Source organism: Pelodiscus sinensis, chromosome 6, assembly GCF_052426305.1.
Source record: "Pelodiscus sinensis isolate ZL-2025 chromosome 6, ASM5242630v1, whole genome shotgun sequence".
Lineage (NCBI taxonomy): Eukaryota > Metazoa > Chordata > Testudines > Trionychidae > Pelodiscus > Pelodiscus sinensis.
In genome coordinates this window covers 71,694,714-71,711,820 of record NC_143057.1, presented here as the reverse complement: position 1 = coordinate 71,711,820, position 17,107 = coordinate 71,694,714, and the positions used below count along the sequence as shown (strand labels likewise).

At 40.6% G+C, this 17,107-nt stretch overlaps 1 protein-coding gene across 2 annotated transcripts in view; it reads right to left on the bottom strand.

Annotated features, from left to right (window-relative positions):
* PCSK1 (proprotein convertase subtilisin/kexin type 1) overlaps window positions 1-17,107 on the bottom strand; it is a 69,555-nt gene that overhangs the window by 28,389 nt on the left and 24,059 nt on the right. The window contains exons 1-3 of one of the 2 annotated variants that reach the window (XM_075932103.2): window positions 6,441-6,829; window positions 4,919-5,023; window positions 2,034-2,144 (exon numbers count right to left, since the gene is read on the bottom strand). In XM_075932103.2, the coding sequence (XP_075788218.2) occupies window positions 2,034-2,144; window positions 4,919-5,023; window positions 6,441-6,620 (396 nt within the window). In that variant the 5' untranslated portion in view covers window positions 6,621-6,829. Of the gene's footprint in view, window positions 1-2,033; window positions 2,145-4,918; window positions 5,024-6,440; window positions 6,830-17,107 lie in introns of those variants that run through there. The other variant, XM_075932104.2, reaches the window with a different exon arrangement.

Here is a 17,107-nt window from a genome sequence, read left to right as displayed (position 1 = left end):
TTATATCCCTCCTGTGATATCCAGGGTAGGGAGTGGAAAACAATCAGGAAATGGGAGGAATTAAAATGATGGGCTGATTATGAAGGATTGTGCTGAGTAACAATCTGCTATTTACTACCTTCAATGGAAAATCACTTGGAAACTTGATTAATCTAAGCCAGCTTGCCTGGATCCAGCCCCCAAGACCAGGGCTCCCTCCCAGCACTGGGGAGCCTGTGCTAGCACTCCAGTCACCCCCACCTCTCATGGGGCTGGAGCACACACAATACTAGTCTGGGCCCCTCAAGGCTCTGTGGGTCAGTGACTCCCAACCCAAAAAAGGTTCCCCACCCCTTATCTAACCCTCTTTCCTTTGAAAGAAGTGTCTTTACAAAAGAAAAATAATCCATTTAAGAATTAATCTTTAATGTTAACTATAAATTATATATATTTTAGTATATAACAACTTTACTTAATACCTTGTGAAAACACAAGCATGGATTCAATCACGGTGTGTTTTAGTGTCTCTCAGGACATAAATACATTATTAAATAGGAATTCTAATTTTTTTCTAGATCTTTGTTTCCAGAAGAATGCTGAATGAAGAGTGAGATCCAGATAATGAAATGTATTGTGGAAACAACATTTCTTGCATTACAATGCCCTATTTTTAGCAGCTGCAGTTCAAGGAGATATTCTAGGTCACAAGGTTTATTGTAGTATCTATCAAATAATTACTGTTATGTTGAAACTGAGGCTAACCTGGAGTATGGGAAGGAGGGGTTTCCATTCATTACATGAACAAGGAGGTACTTTGGAAAAAATATTTAACCCTTAATCAGCATTTTATTTGCAGATTTCAAAGTGCTTTGTATGGAAGGGTAAATATCATGATCCCTGTGTGGGCAAACTGAGATGCAAAGATTCCTTGACTTGTAGTGTGAATTACTGGCTGTGCTAAGAAGAGAAAGTATGTCTTCTAATTTCCAGTCCATTGCCTTTTCTATAAGGCTACACAGCCTTGTATTTGTATTCTCCCCATTGAAAATGAGCTGGAAAGAGAATTCAGGGGAAAGGGCTCCTGAAAGTATAAGATTCTGACTATCCTCCACTACAAAAACCCCAAATTAAAAAATCCTTATAGCTGATCAACCAGTATTGAGTTGGGGTGGGGAGGAACAGTCTAGTCAAAGCAGAGCAAACATTTTAAAAGTCCAGCAGCATAGCAAAGCAGCATCCCCTTAAAGCTGGTGGTGCAAAGGGCACTTGCCTACCTCTAGAATTAGTCCTGCCTGAGGCTTTAGATAGTACCTTAGCCTCATTCCCTCTTTTGGAGCCATTGAGGTCTGAAGGTATAGGGATGAGTAGATACAGAGTGTCATTATATGTGGCAACAGAATTAAATCTAGCTATGATGGTGACTGTCCAACAGATCTGCAGCAGAGCAACGTAAAACTCAGTGGTTCTTCTGGATGTGGCTGGATTGTCACAAGAGGCCAAAAAACATATGTAGGATAGGAATCTTCATCCTCCACCTCCTCTTCATTAATGACTCAATCCTACGAGATGCGGAACACCTTCAGCTCCAGTCAAAGTCAATGGATGTTTGGGCTGGCTGCTCATTACCTGGCACACTGGAAGCTTTATTCTCTGTTGACATATGCAGTATGCATTCTTGACTCCAACACAGAAATTCGCTGCCAACCAAAGAGGTAGGACTGGAGATATTGGTGTTATCTGGCAAGGCTAAAATTCATGTTATCATAAGCATTGCGAACAGTTTAACGGCTTATTAATGTATCACATAATTCCAGTGATCAGAAACTTGATTAGGATGACATAGTCTTTGTGTGAGAGAACTGTGGGTGTATTTCTTTTTAAGAATGTTGCTTGATGATATCTAATGCTGAGACCCATCATTGTCATGGGCTACAGATATGGAAGTAGCTACAGTTGGCTCCTTTCTGTGCACTCTCTTTGACATCAAAATAGCACAAATGACTAGTATAAATAAAGTTTATCATCGCTAATACCATATAAAAATAAACTCTTACCAGGTACCACTGCTGATTCCACATAGGATCGTTGAAAAAGTTTTCTGCTGAGTCTCTGAAGGCTAAACGCTTAGTTCGTTTTTTCTCATACTGTTGCTCTGCCCATGACACCTACAAGTATTTTATCAACAATAATAGCATATAAACCCACAGAGATTCATTGGTTTTGAGAGTATTCATTGTAAAACATAAGCTTGGTATCCAGAGGGAAAAGTAGAGGGTTCATTGCTGCAAAATGTGTTATCTGCATTAAAGTGTATCTTAAGAAGAAGGGCAATTCAGTGAAACCATGAGAATATAAAATAATTTCAAGTACAGCTAGAGTGAAAATATTTTATCCGCAAATGCCCTATAATGCACATTTTTGTTGAAAGAATGTAACTATTAGAAGATTGTCTAATCTGCAGTAGTGATTCAAACCAAATTCAAACAAATATAAATATTTGTTTCATTCTCCAGCCTCCAGTTTAATATCTCTCTGTATGAACTAGAAAGAACAGGAACCATTACTTTTTAGAGTGGGAAAAAGAGCCATTCTTGTCTCAGTCTCAACAATGTTTGCTACTCATAGTCCGTCTGTCCCTCAAAGCTTCTTTCCAAATGCCACTTATGATAACATTCCACTTCATTGCATGAATTATTAGTAAGCAGTGAATAGTACACCAAATCAACACTAGTGTGACTATTAAAGTTAGTGGAGTTATATTAAAATGGATATGTTCAAGTATGTTTGCGGATGTATCTATGTATGTAATTGCATACCAATTATAGATACACCTCACTATGCCTAGTTTATTTGATGGTATTTTCAAAAGATTTCTCATTTTGTCTCTTGGAATGAATTATTCCTTCAGGAAAATTCAGTTCTGTTTTAACAAAGACAGATTCTTCTGATAAATAGCATGTCAGTGTCCACTCATTAAGGATGAGTGGAAACATATTTTGCAAATATTGGCATTTATTTCATTTAGGGAACTATTCATGGAAGTAAGATGCTCCTCAACATGACTAAGGGTATCAGAATCTGGCCAATAGCTGGTGTCTGATACAGACTTGTTTTTTGCTCCTGGAAGTTAACTATATAGAATAATTAAAATTATCCCTTGATTTTCTGTAATGTTGTTGATAGAAAATGGATTTTAAAACTAGTCTGACTATTGGAAGAAGATAATTACACATTTTAAATACAGTTAAAAGCATTACATATTTTACTTTAACACTAGGTAGTTTATAGCATAGTTTCAGGACCTTGCTTATTACATTTAGATAAACAAATATTCCCAATGCTATAGGCCAAAAGTTGCTCTAATCTACATCTACACTGCTCTGTTAGAGATAATGGAATGCCACAAGCATAACTAAAGGCAGGATTCTGGCCACTATACTTTTACAAATGTATTTAATTATTTTAAAGAAAGCTGCTCTTGAACAGGTATAGATTTTTAGAAAAGATGTCTATGTAGAACTCTATAGAATTGCAGCATTGACATGTGTTTGCATACTTACATAATTACATCTCACTCACTCATATAGCTTATTTGAATATTAGATGATAAATAAAAGGCAAATTGGAGATGATTTTGCAAAAGTCACCTGCGGCATTTCAAAGCACTCTATTCTGCACTTTAATAAATAAATATGCAATAATGATTATCAAAGTCAGTCACATAATTGCCCCCAGTCTTTGTGTTATAGGAAAGAAATATACTATAAAAAAGGTGATATTTCTTCTCCCATCCCAGTAATGGATAAATGAAATGTAACTGGATGAAATGGAGAATACTGAACCTAAACTCTGGATTTGATCAACTTGGTACTATGGAGGTGTTGAAAATGTGAAACGAGATCTGAATGTGAATTTGGAAATGCAATCCTTATTTGCAATAAGTCAAACCCAAATGCTTGATGTAAATTGTCTTCAGATTTAAAATGTTCACAAATCTTGAACCCATCTCCATTATTGTTAGTGTTTCTTTTGATTAGAGAGAGAGAGAGAGAGAGAGAGATTTTCAAGTGATCCAATCTATAAGACAATGGGAAAGTGTGGCTTAGAAACAGAGCAAGCAGAACAAAGTATATCCTAACCTTGTTTTTCTCATCTCTAACTACCTTTTCATGTTCAATGTTGCCTCCTAACAGAAGCTCAGTCTAATTTTTTTTTAGTAACTGATCACTCAAATATTTTTGTTCTTGAGGGATTAAATATTTTTTCATAACTGGATTTCTAAATATTATAATAAGATTAGATTTAGATTGTTGCTGTTCCACTATATAGTAGTTTTAACTTTTATGAAATTTTCTAGCTTTAACACTGGGCTTTCAGTTACTGAAAAACTAATCAGTTACCTAATATGTTTAAAAATCAGCTACCACCTAGTAAACAAAATTAGATGAATGGAGTGTCTGATTCACCAGTATAACTAGGACCCTACAGGGTCAAAAATCCTCTTGACTGTTTCTGCTGTCTGATTTTGGTAAGAGTTTTCAGTGCCCAAAGACTGCGAGAGTGGACCCTGTAGTGGGCCCTCTTTAGATATTAGTCTATGGAAAGAAACTACCATTTACTTCAACAGACTTTCAATCAAACCCTGAATTCTCTGTATTTTCACCACCCACAACTATGCATTCAATCCAGACCCATTGCAGGTTTGAAATTATAAAAGAGCAATTAGCAGAAAAATACATAGCAGTTTACAGCCAGATTACAGACTAGTGCCTTACTCCTTAAAGTCAATGGGTCTGTTCATAGAATAATGTTATTAATCAACATGACTATGGCAGGAAGATTTAAGAGTTGTAAAATGTGTCTGTGACCACATTACAAATCAAGGAATAAGCTGACAACATAGATACTGTACATCAGAAAGGGTAAATACTACACTTACTCGATGATCATCAGAAAGTCGCTTAGTGATATGAATGGCACTTCTTCGAGACCTTCTTGGATGGCTTCTGTGTCTGAATAGATAGTGATTTTCAAGTGATCCAATCTATAAGACAAAGGAATATTTTACCAGATACTTCCTCATTGAAAACAAGTATCAACAATCATAGCCTGTCAGAATTAGAGTCCATCTTCAAATAAGTGAAACTAGAATAAATTTATACCTTATAATATTTTTATTTTAAAATAAAATACTGCCCAAGATAAAGTAGTTTTACTCCTAAAATTGTATGCTGTTTGGTGTAATATTGGGAAAAGAAGGGGCACAATCTAAGCTAAAGTTCAAGGTAAAGCAGTTAGTCTTTGATTTACACTAGTTTATTTCTGACCATGGCACATGTAGTGTTGAGGGGACTGAATCAGGGAATGTATATTTTCTTGGAATACACAAATGTGGGGCAAGTATGTGAATGTGAGCTCCCTGTGCATGCAAAGTGGGTCGATGTGATTCTCCACCCTATTTTAATATTGTTTACAGCTATGAAATCTATGTTTTCAGAAGACATATCTTATTGGGAGTAATAACCATATCCATCCATCCATCTCCTAAAGTCAATGGCAGTTATGTAATTGCCCTCAAAGCAACCAGGTCCAGGCCAAAATAATAATTTCACATACTACAGTTTGTTTTAGAAAAGGATAAATCTCTTTGGTGGAAAAGGTCTTTGACTAAACAACCAGAGGAGGAGACACTAAAGCAGCGTGGTGCTAGCAAATGGGAGACTTGAACAGGAGAGATGGATTTTAGTCTTGGATCCCTGGACTCTCTATTTTCGGAATCATCTCTCCTACTTGTGTTATTCAGATACAGATTTGGCTGGTTGTTGTTGTTTTAATCCTCCCAGTGTGGTTTGGTTCCTAACGCTGCCAATCTCACGGGCTGGAGCAGCACGACCCGAGGGGCTGGAGCGCCAGAAGAGGAGCAGCAAGGATGCTGTTACGTCAAGGTAGTTACTCATCCCTGACAACGCTGACATCCCGGCAGCACGAGGAGCCAGCCCGCTGCTGGGAAGAGCCCACCGATCCCCAGCAAGCCCTGCCCGGCGAGGGGAGCGCTGCCACCCCGCGCCAGCTCCGAGACTGCGAGGAGTTTGCCAAAACCTGAGCCAGGGACAGAGAGCCCAGCACATCCCAGGGTGGGCGGGGCTCGGGCTCCCACTCCCGGGTAAAGCGAAGTTAACCAGGCGTCGGGGCTCGCCGCTGCCATTGCAGGCACCCGCCGGCCGTGCCTGGCGCGGAGATGGCCCAGGGCTGGAAGCCGCTGGCCGCGGCCGCTCAGGGAAGCTGCTGCTGCCATATTGAACCAGCCTCCCTGGCGCAGGCGGGGCTACAACTCCCCGCGGGGCGCGAGTTTCAAGGCAGCCCGGGCTGGGGAGGGGGAGCCAGGTACTTCCCGCCTGGGCACGCGGGGAGGCGGGATCGGGCCCCGGCAAACCCGCTAGCGGACCGGCGCCCGAAGTTACCTGCCCCAGCAGCTCGTACTCCAGCTCCTCCGCGATGGCCTTGGCCGCGGCCGGCCCGCCCGGGATCTCCGCCGCCCATTCATTGACGAACTGCTTCTCCGCGCCGGCCAGGCTGGCGGCGCAGCAGGCGCAGAGCAGCGCCAGGGCTACAGGGCGCCCAGCCCGGCGGGTCCCGGCCATGGCCCGGCGAGGGAGGCGGGAGCAGGCAAACAAGCGGCGGGCAGGGGCAAGGCAGCGGCGGAGCCCTTTGGTTGCTAGGCGGGCAGGGCGCAGCGTCTCCCAGCCAGCGCGCCGCGGCTCTGGCTCAGGGCTGAACGGAGCCCAAAGCCTCCCGCGCCGGGCTGGCACCGAGTGTTTACACGTCAAAACTACGAAAGCCGGCCTGACGTCAAGTGCAGCTGGCCCCCGAGCGCGCGGGTTATTCCCAAGCGGGGGAGGGGCGGGGGTTGCTAAAATAAACCGGAGGGACAGACGCACATTCAAACCAGAGGAGGAAAAAAAATCCCAACCCAGCCTCGGCTCCGAGCCGAGTCCCCCCCGCCCACTCTCGCCAGGAGTAGCTTCCCTGCGCGCTGCCAGCGACCAGGGCTCCATGAAGCGCAGGGCGCTAGCGGCCCGCCCGGCGCCAGAACAGGCTCGTGCCCTTTAGTGCCAAGGGCTTCGCGCGCCCCTTTCTGGAGATGGGGGCTCACCCTGCAGCCGGCCCTAATCCGCCCCTGCTGCAGCCCGCCCGCCTCTTGCCGCCCCGGTGAAACGCACTGCCACAGCAGAGCGCTTGTAAACAGACCCCGTCCAAACTAGCCGGCCAGCACTGACCTCGGCTGAAGCCGCTACCGTAGTGAAGCCGCGGCCGTTCTTTACTGCGCCAACTTGAGCTCACCTCCTGGCTCCCGGGGATTTTAAAATTAAAGGTTTGAAACACCACGGCAGTCGGAGCAGGCGTGAGCGCATAAATGACGGTGCGTGTGATGTGCAAAGGAACATTGCCTAGCCTGGGCTCGCAGCTTGCGGCGAAGACGATACACGCGAAACCGGTTCGCTTTAGTTCCCTGTTTAACCGAGAAGAGCTCGTTGCAGGGTTGAGATGACAATAAGTTAGGAACACTACCTACCTATTTGATGTTAGCGCTTGGAATAATAATTTTTCAAAGTCAAACGTTAATTTCCGGAAACACATGGAAAGCAGCACATACTTAATTATGCCTTGCTACGAATGATATTTAGCACAGGACACAGCGTTCAGAACCGAATGGTTTTTTTTATCCCCTACCCCCATTAGCACACGCTTTTTCCACCTCGGCGGGAGGAAGAAAGAGCCTCCACAGACCTTGGAAGTAAACATGCAGTTAAAACAGCTTGAGCCTGGGAAGGCGCTCAGAGTACAGTACTATAGATTCTGTGCCTAGTGCCGGTTGGCTCCCATGCAGTCGAAATAGGTCACATTTCAGCATGGCTGGGATGGACAGCGACCAGCGGGCAGCATCTGGTGGAGCCAGGCATCTCGATTGCTTCGAGGCCTCTCGGCCGTGAATCTCCGAGCCACTTGACACTGGCTTTAGATCAAACTTGTTCTTTTTTTAATAAGGCAGTAATTGAACTGTGTGTTGGCAGACTCCTGGCAGTACCTCAAGATGAGCATATGGCTGCTGTTTTCTCCTACAAACCCTAAGATTCATCCTGTACTAAAAACTGGAAATGAGTAAAGATTTTGTCATTTAATTAAAAACAAAAAACCTTTGCTGGGTGTTTTTTAAAGCTCCTAGCCATCTTTAGCACAGCTCCTACTAAAGACAGAGAAGCAATAAAAGAGAAACGCTAGGGGAACAAAACATTTTTCAATTAAGCTAATAAGACAGAGCATACTGTGCAGTAATGCTTGATTAATGCACACTGTCCCTTGATACCACCATGGCACCACAGGTATGCATTAATCTGCACAGCTACCCAGTCTGATTAGGTAATAGGTATCTTTAAATAAAGAACAATTGCTAATTTTTTAAATAATTGAAATATCTTGCCATATCATAGCATAGTTCTTCCTTCAGTAATGCTGAAGTAAGTTATGAAGAGAAAATAGTCATTTTATTTTCTGCTCACAATTTCCCTCTCGCCTTATGTTTTATTTAGCTCTTCTGCTGGCATTTCATTCTCTTCCCTCTCTCCACAGCTCAGAAAACCTCCTTAAGACTAGTCACTACCCTTTCTTTGCCTGATATTACCCACCTATTCTAAACAGTTTACCAGTTTGGTTTTGTAGCTGAACAACTGTGTTTGAGGCCGCTTAAGGCTCCCAGTTTGTTTTTACAAACAGACAATTCTCCTGAATACTCCTTCCAGGGATGTAGCTGAACATGACCTTTGTACATACATTTGCCAACCTGCTGCCCACCACCCCCAATATTCCATGATATTCCAAATGTGGCTTGCCATTACATGTAGTACATACATATACAAAGTTTAGAAAAAAAAAGTGTGCAGTCGTACTATAAGAAATGTTAACATTGTAGCTTAGATGGCCTACTTACCCCTCTCAGCCCTGGTCTACACTAGGACTTTATTTCACAATAATCCCCCCTCAGCCTCCGGTCAAATTTATAAGTGGAGCGTCCACAATACCAAGCCTGTTATTTTGAAATGAGCCATGGAATTCAAACTCTGTACTCCTGCTTTTCATCAGGAGTAACGCTAATTCTGAAATAGTGTTCTGATACCACTCTTTCAACATAATTACACCCTAGTGCTTCTTGCGGTTCTAAGTCCGAGGTAGTGCATCCACATAAACAAAGCCTGGTTCACGTTAATTTTGAGGCTACCCTGTAGTGTGGACATGCTAACTTGAATTTGTTAAATCAGGAGTTAAGTTGAATTTAGCAATTTTGAAATACTTTTCTAGTGTAGACACGTGACTGGTGTACAGCACACAAAAATCAAAAAGTTGTTTCTAAATGTCAAACTCATGGCACAGATGCTGTTTTCCAGGCACTGTTTCACAGCCTGACCAGCATGTCTGTTCTATTTATTAGGGACAACCTAAATGTGAGAGCAGTAAACAGGTTCTTCCTTTGGGCAAAACCCTCCTTTCACATCCAGAGCCAGTCCATATTAGTCTGATACACTGTTCTTCCAATATATAATAAAATCAGATACCAAGTGCTCATATTCTATGGTAATGAGTTCAGACTACAGATCTAGATAAAAAAAATAATAGAAAGACATTCTAGAGTCAAGTGGAGATCTGTCATGCAGCACCAAGAGTGGATTTGTATTATTAGTTTCTTAATACAAAATAAATCTGGCACAGGTAGTTGAAGCACCAGTAGTGGGAAAAGGTCTGGCAGAAGAGAAAGTAACACTGGTCAAATCTACAATCACCAGAATACAAAACAAAAACAAAACCTGCATTTAAACTTCAGAGAAGTGTAATGGAAAAAGTAGCTTTGTGTTCTGCTTTATTCAGACTTAAACCATGCCGATGGCATCTGAAAGCCATGTGGTACCTGTAGTCAATCATTTGGCAGAGCTGGGCTCCTCAGCAAGTGAATGCGAAAGAAGGAAGGAGCTGAAAACAGCAAATATATGTAAAGGACATGTCATATTGGTATCAAAGGCCTCAATCCTGCAACTCAGTGAACCTGTATAGATCCCTAGCCTGCAGGGAGCCAGTGCCTCATGGATGCACGGATACTCACAAGATCAAGTTTTGAACAGATAAGGCAGGAAGTTGAAAGGCTCAGAAAAGGGTAGTGGTGCAAAAGGATAAAAGAGTCTAGCCTGGCAGAGACACCATATTTACAGGAGAGAGAAATAGTATGATAATAGAACCAAAGGAGGAAGAAGGATGATATAAGTAATAAACTAGATCATTGGTTCCCAACCAGGGGTATGTGTACCCTGGAGGTGTGCAGAGACCTTCCTTGTTTTAAAACAGGCTACATAAAAATCACCAGCAAAGTCAGTAAAAATTAAAATTGCATACAAATGACTTATTTATATTATGCTATATACTATACCCAAAAGTGTAAATACAATATTTATTTTCTTATTGATTTTATAAAGCTATATGGTAAAAATGGGGAAGTAAGCAATTTTTCAGTGACTGTGCTGTGACACTTTTGTATTTGTAGGTCTAGTATTTAAGCACAGAGTTTTCTAGTCAGGTGTAATTTGGGGATACACAAAGCCAAATCAGACTTTTGAAAGGGTTACAGTTATCTGTCTAGTTCATTTTCTCTCAACCTTTCCAGGCTAAAGAAAAAACAGAAATAAAATAACGTTGGAATTTAGTGCTGCTATTTTTGAATTATAGTATAGTAATCTAGGTTGATATTTTTCAAAGCCAACTATGGGAATTGGATGACTCTTCCATTATTTTTAATCATTCCTTGATTTTAATCAGGATTCAGTTCCAAGAATGATTTTTTTTTTGTTTTCCAGAAAGTTACATGATAGATCTCTTCCTTGCATTTTAAAGGGCTTCTTTACTATAGTAATCGCTCGGTGCAGCTTCCTGGCTTACCTAGATATTTATTTCATTTTTCATCAATATAGGTGCGTGTGCTTTCTGGGTGTTTTGTTTGCATTATAGGCAGCATGTTCACATTCATATTGGTTTTTGTGATGTTTTCGTTCGACATTAAAACAATTTGATATAAGTAATATTGGTGTCTAAAACATTATGTCAAAGCTGCAAAAGGGTGATTCTAATTCATATTACAAGAATCTCAGTCAAAATTAAAGGGATTGTATGTTTAAATCTTAGATTATTTTGAAACGTTTGAACCTGACTTTTATTGAGGATAGGTATATCAATGGCTATTATCCAGGATGGACAGTGATGGTATCTCCAGCCTCTTTTTACCAGAATCTGGGAATTGGTGACAGGGGTTGAATCATTTATGATTACCTTTTCTGCTCATTCTCACTGGGACACCTAGCATTGACCACTGTTGAAAGACAGCATATTTCAACAGTATTTCAAAATACTTTGGTCTGACCCAGTATGACTGTTCTTATGTACTTATATAATAAAAATTAAGGATGTAGACCAGTCCTTTATATTCTTGTCCAATAATAATACATTGTAAAAGCAATGGCCTGTACAGCACCATCAACAGTGCTCTTGGGGAATCCAAGAATAGTTGTTTCATGCTCCATAAACATCATGATTTCACACTGTTGGTTATCAGTGACAGATGTGTTTGTTCTGTGATGGCCCCAGTGGTACTGTGGCTAAATATGACTCATTGTATATTAGCAGAGCCAATTAATAAAAGAAATTTCTAAATGAAAACCTTAATTTAACATCAATGCAAACTGCTTTTATAAACCTATATTATTTTTCAGTTTACAGCAGAGACTTGTTTCTTGAAAGACCTATGAGGTGGGCAGACATAAGACTGAAGTTTGCAAATAAAGATTTATCAAGAGGCTCATTTTTCAGTCTATAATTAAAAAGAAATCATTAAAATTCTTGAGACAAAGGACAGTTTTAGAAAAAAATGCAGAATGAGGAATTGGTTTATCAGGACATTTGTAGTATGCTCCTTACTGAAGTATCTAAACATTTTGGCCCAAATCCCAACCCCAAATCCATGGTAATTTTGCCTTTGATGACTTCAGAGAGGCTAGGATTTCAATCCTCAGGCCCTGATTTTATCCTCAAAGTGGTATAAATCAGGAGCAACACTGCAAGTCAAAAGTATAGCATCATAACACCAGTATAAAAATAATAAAGTCAAGCCCCTGGTCAGGAGACCCTAGACTTTTGTCCGAGTTCTGATTCGAACCTCCTGAGTAAATCACTTCATTTCTTTGTGATTTCATTTTCCTATGTGTAAATGCTTATCTTGTACAGACGTTTTGAGAAATATTTCATTAATGTTTGGTAAATTACTCCAAGATACTCAGGTAAATATAATACTACAATAGTCATTTCATCCAGTGTGTGACATCCTTTCCCGGTGTTACTCATGAGAAAACTCACTGACTTAAGTGGGACCAGAGTTTAACCCTCCCTCCCCCCCCTTGTCCATGCAAATAACCCTTTAAAGACTGTAGGTCAGAGTTTCAGCACTGACCACATATTTGAATGTATATTTCTGCATTTATAGAAAAGATGTCCATAAAAACAGACCACCTGGGAAAATCCTGGTGTCGGCACATACTGGCACTCTTTTATGGAATGAATTAAAACTTTGTTCAAACTTGTGTGTAAATGCAGCACTCTTTTAAAATAGTTAAGCAAGGCAATTAAGGGACTACACCTAAAACAAGGCCTGATAGAGTCTGTCCAGAAATTAGCATCATGTGAGCAGGGAGTTTCACTGGGTATTGTGACCAAGCACCTTTGAGTGACTGTAAGAGAACACACAAATTGAGAATGGACAAGAAAGAGAGACAAAGAAAGGCAAAAAGCAAGAATGCCAAGCAGTGGTTTGTGAGCACCATGAGATCCTGCTAAGAGCTAGTGAGAGCGTTTTTGGGTCGGGGGTTAAGAGGCTGTAAACGAAGAAATTGCTCCTTTTGTTCTTAGTTCTTCCTGCATTTAGAGAAGCAGGACATTTTATTTATTAAAAATGAATAAAGACTGCATCAAAGAGAATATCAAACTCACTCAGTTTCTGCTGCTGCCTGGAACATGCCTGGGCCCCAAAATTGGACCAGCACTCAGGTCAAAAAATGCAACAAGTCTCCCATATACATTATGAATGCTTGAGATACAACAGAATTAAGGAAACAATATGAAACAGCAGCTTTATCTTCCAATCTTCACTGGAGTCTACATTTTGAAACCAGCCTGCAATTGAGATGCTGTAATACGAATCAGGAGCACCTTTATGCAGCTTTGACTTAACCACTCACACGCAGAAGCTGTCTCTGTTGAACTGTTCAAATGTGTAGTGACAAACACATCCTAAATTGCATTCAGGAAGGAGGGGGAGTAGGAGCCAAAAAGCAATATGAGTAAAAGGCTGTCGTGTTGATAAAAAGGAAAGGACAAATATTTATCAAGTAGTCTAATGCACTGCTTTGTGTGATTACTACAATTAAGAAAGGTATTTTGGCCTTGGAAAGGGTTCAGAAAAGGGCAACTAAAATGATTACGGGTTTGGAACGGGTCCCATATGAGGAGAGGCTAAAGAGACTGGGACTTTTCAGTTTAGAAAAGAGGAGACTGGGGGGGGGGGGATATGATAGAGGTCTATAAAATCATGAGTGGTGTGGAGAGGGCTGATAAAGAAAAGTTATTTATTAGTTCCCATAATAGAAGAACTAGAGGACACCAAATGAAATTAATGGGTAGCAGGTTTAAAACTAATAAAAGGAAGTTCTTCTTCACACAGCGTGTTGTCAACCTGTGGAACTCCTTGCCAGAGGAGGCTGTGAAGGCTAGGACTAAAATAGAGTTTAAAGAGAAGCTGGATAAATTCATGGAGGTTAGGTCCATAAAAGGCTATTAGCCAGGGGATAAAATGGTGTCCTTGGCCTCTGTTTGTCAGAGGCTGGAGAGGGATGGTAGGAGACAAATCGCTTGATCATTGTCTTCGGTCCACCCTCTCTGGGGCACCTGGTGCTGGCCACTGTCGGGAGACAGGATACTGGGCTAGATGGACCTTTGGTCTGACCCAGTATGGCCGTTCTTATGTTCTTAAGGTCTGTCCAGTGCAAAGCTAGCAATGCAACAAAAAGCCCCTTTAGGTAGCAGGCCAGGAAAATGAAGACATTGTATTCTAACAGAAGCACTGAGTGTTGAATATTTTGAACTGGCTAGTGTCAATAATTATATAATAGTTCTGATTATGACAGGACCTAAACACCTACAATCTTCATTGATTTCACTGGGATTCACAGGTGCTTAGCACCACTCAGAAGCAGGCCCTGTTTATTTGTTAAACGGTCTCACATATAAGAATTGATTTATGTTTTGCACTTGAAGAATGTTATAATGGAGAGCATGTCATCACCATGACTACTTGAGAAAACAGAAATATTTTAAGCTGCCAAGGTGAAATACTAATTCCAGATTGTGTGAACATAGATCAGCCAGCTATCTTTTTTTTATATTGAATTTTTCGTATAAAATCTTAAGAGTGAGAAAATACACCTTTTATGTATATCTTACAGATGACACAGCACTCCATTCCCAAATCTGGAAGAACCACATTCCTCCTCCCCCCTTCTCTGCAAGCTCAATTTCCAGTCTTTCAAACGACCAGATTTTCAAATTGCTCCCATAGCACTGGTGTATACATCTGTGACTTGATATCACATATATGTACTCCTGTTTTTATTTTCTGAAGAGGCAGAAAATTTAAAAAAAAAAAAATCAGTGAATGAAAAAAGTGTCATCGGTTGTAGGTCTGCCACTGAAAAAAAGAAATGAAGGTTGCCAAATTACAAAGAAGGCATAGTTTAAAACCAGATGATCCATAAAAGTATGGAAAATAAAATAAACTAATTAATACACACTACTGGCTTGAGTTTAACTTCAAGTGCAAAATCTCAGAAAAGTACATCCATTATTAAGGCTGAAATTTGTCCCTTTGCAAAAGAAGCCTGAGTAAAGCCTCCTGTGAACCATTTAAATCACTTTCTTATGTGCTGCATGGGGCTTCTGTGGGATCTCAACACTGGAACAACACTGAGCACAGTAATGTATTTGATATATTGATGCGCTTTATTCTCTCTTAATATGCTCACTTCAATTGGTTACGCCCACTATAGACAGAGGGACAAATTCATTGCTAGTGTCATGGGGCTCAACTCCATTGATATTCATGGAATTTTATCTATTTGTGCTAGCAGCAAATTTGATCCATAAATGTTTCTATTCAAAATCTCGTTCAAAAACACCGATCAGAAACCTGCCACAAATGATGTGTCTGGGACATTCAAAACCCTACAAACACCTATCAGTATCAGCCTATCTGCCACCAAAGGTAACGATTACAGGATACTAAACCAGTGGTGAGTGAACTGTGGCTCATGAGCCACATGCAGCCCATCACGGTTATACATGCACCCCGTTCTTCCCCTTCTCCCCGTGCTTCTCATGAGCTGGAGGTCTTGCATTTACCTACTCCTCCCTCTCCCTCACAGCATTTCTAGTTCACTGTGAATCAACTGATCGGTGCCCTGTGCATGCTCCTCCCTGAATCTCTAGTTCTTCTTTTCTACATTATCATGTCTGAATGTCTTAAACCAGAGGACAAATTAATAAAGTTAGAGAAATACAATCGAGAGGGATCTACTCTAAAATGAGTGCATAACTGGTTGGATAACCATTCCCAGAGAGTAGTTAGCAATGGTCCACAATCATGGTGGAAGGGCATAATGAGTTGAAGGCTCCACATGGATCAGTTTTGGGACCAGTACTGTTCAATGTCTTCCTCAATAATTTAGATAATAGCACAGAGAATGCATTTATAAAAAGTTTGCAGATGGGAGAGGTTGCAAGTGCTTTGGAGGATAGGACCATAATTCAAAATGATCTGGACAAACTGGAGAAATGGTCAGAGATAAATAAGATTAAATTCAATAAAGGACAAATGCAAAGTACTCCCTTTAGGAAAGAGCAATCAATCAGTTTCACATATAAAAAAATAGAAAGTGACTATCTAGGAAGGAATACTACAGAAAGGAATCTAGGGGACATAATGAACCACAAGCTAAATACAAGCCAACAATGTGACACTGCTGAAAAAAGAAAAATACATCAAACATCATTCTGGGATGCATTCACAGGAGTGTGATAATCAAGACATGAGACTTAGTTCTTCTGCTCTACTCTGTGCTGATTAGGCCTCAACTGGAGTATTGTGTCCAGTTCTGGGTGTCAGTGCTGGAAAGATGTGAAAAAAACTGGGGAAAGTCTGAAGAAGAGCAACAAAAATATTAAAGGTCTAGAAAACATGACCTTTGAGGGAAGATTGAAAGAAGTGGGGTTATTTAGTCTGGAAGAGAGGAGACCCAGAGGGGACATAATAACTGTTTCATTGGTTATGACAAGTAGGAGGAGAGAAAAGTTATTCTCCTTAACCTCTGATGATAGGACAAGAAGCAATGGGCTTAAATTGCAGAAGGGAAGGTTTAGGTTGGACATTAGGAAATACTTCCTAACAAGTGTCAGGGTGGTTAATCATAGGAATAAATTGCTGAGGAAGGTTACGGAATCTCCATCATTGGAGATTTTTAAGAGCAGGTTAGACAAATATTTTTTGGGGATGGCCTAGATGTTGTTTGGTTCTGCCATGAGTGCAGGGGACTGGATCTGATGATCTCTCAAGGTTCCTTCCAATTCTATGAGATTTATTGTAAAATAAGTGTTCTAACAAGCGTATGTTATTAATACTACCACCATCTCACTATAAGCACTGAGATTCATGTCACTGATGCTACAAAGCAAGTATGATATCTTAGAAGAGCTAAATGACTTAAAAGAAAAACTAAATTTTCCACTGGAATATTTAAAATGGCCATTGGTGTCCATAGTATTTTTTATTGATTCTGGAGCATGAATAGAGGATACTTCATAACAGCTGTTACATTTAGTCTAAATTTGCCAAGTCAAAACATCAAGAAATCAAACAACTACAGTGACAAAAAAACAATTTGGTGGCTCAAGAGTTTTGTGCAGTGGCTCAGTTAGTTTAATTATTTAAATATTA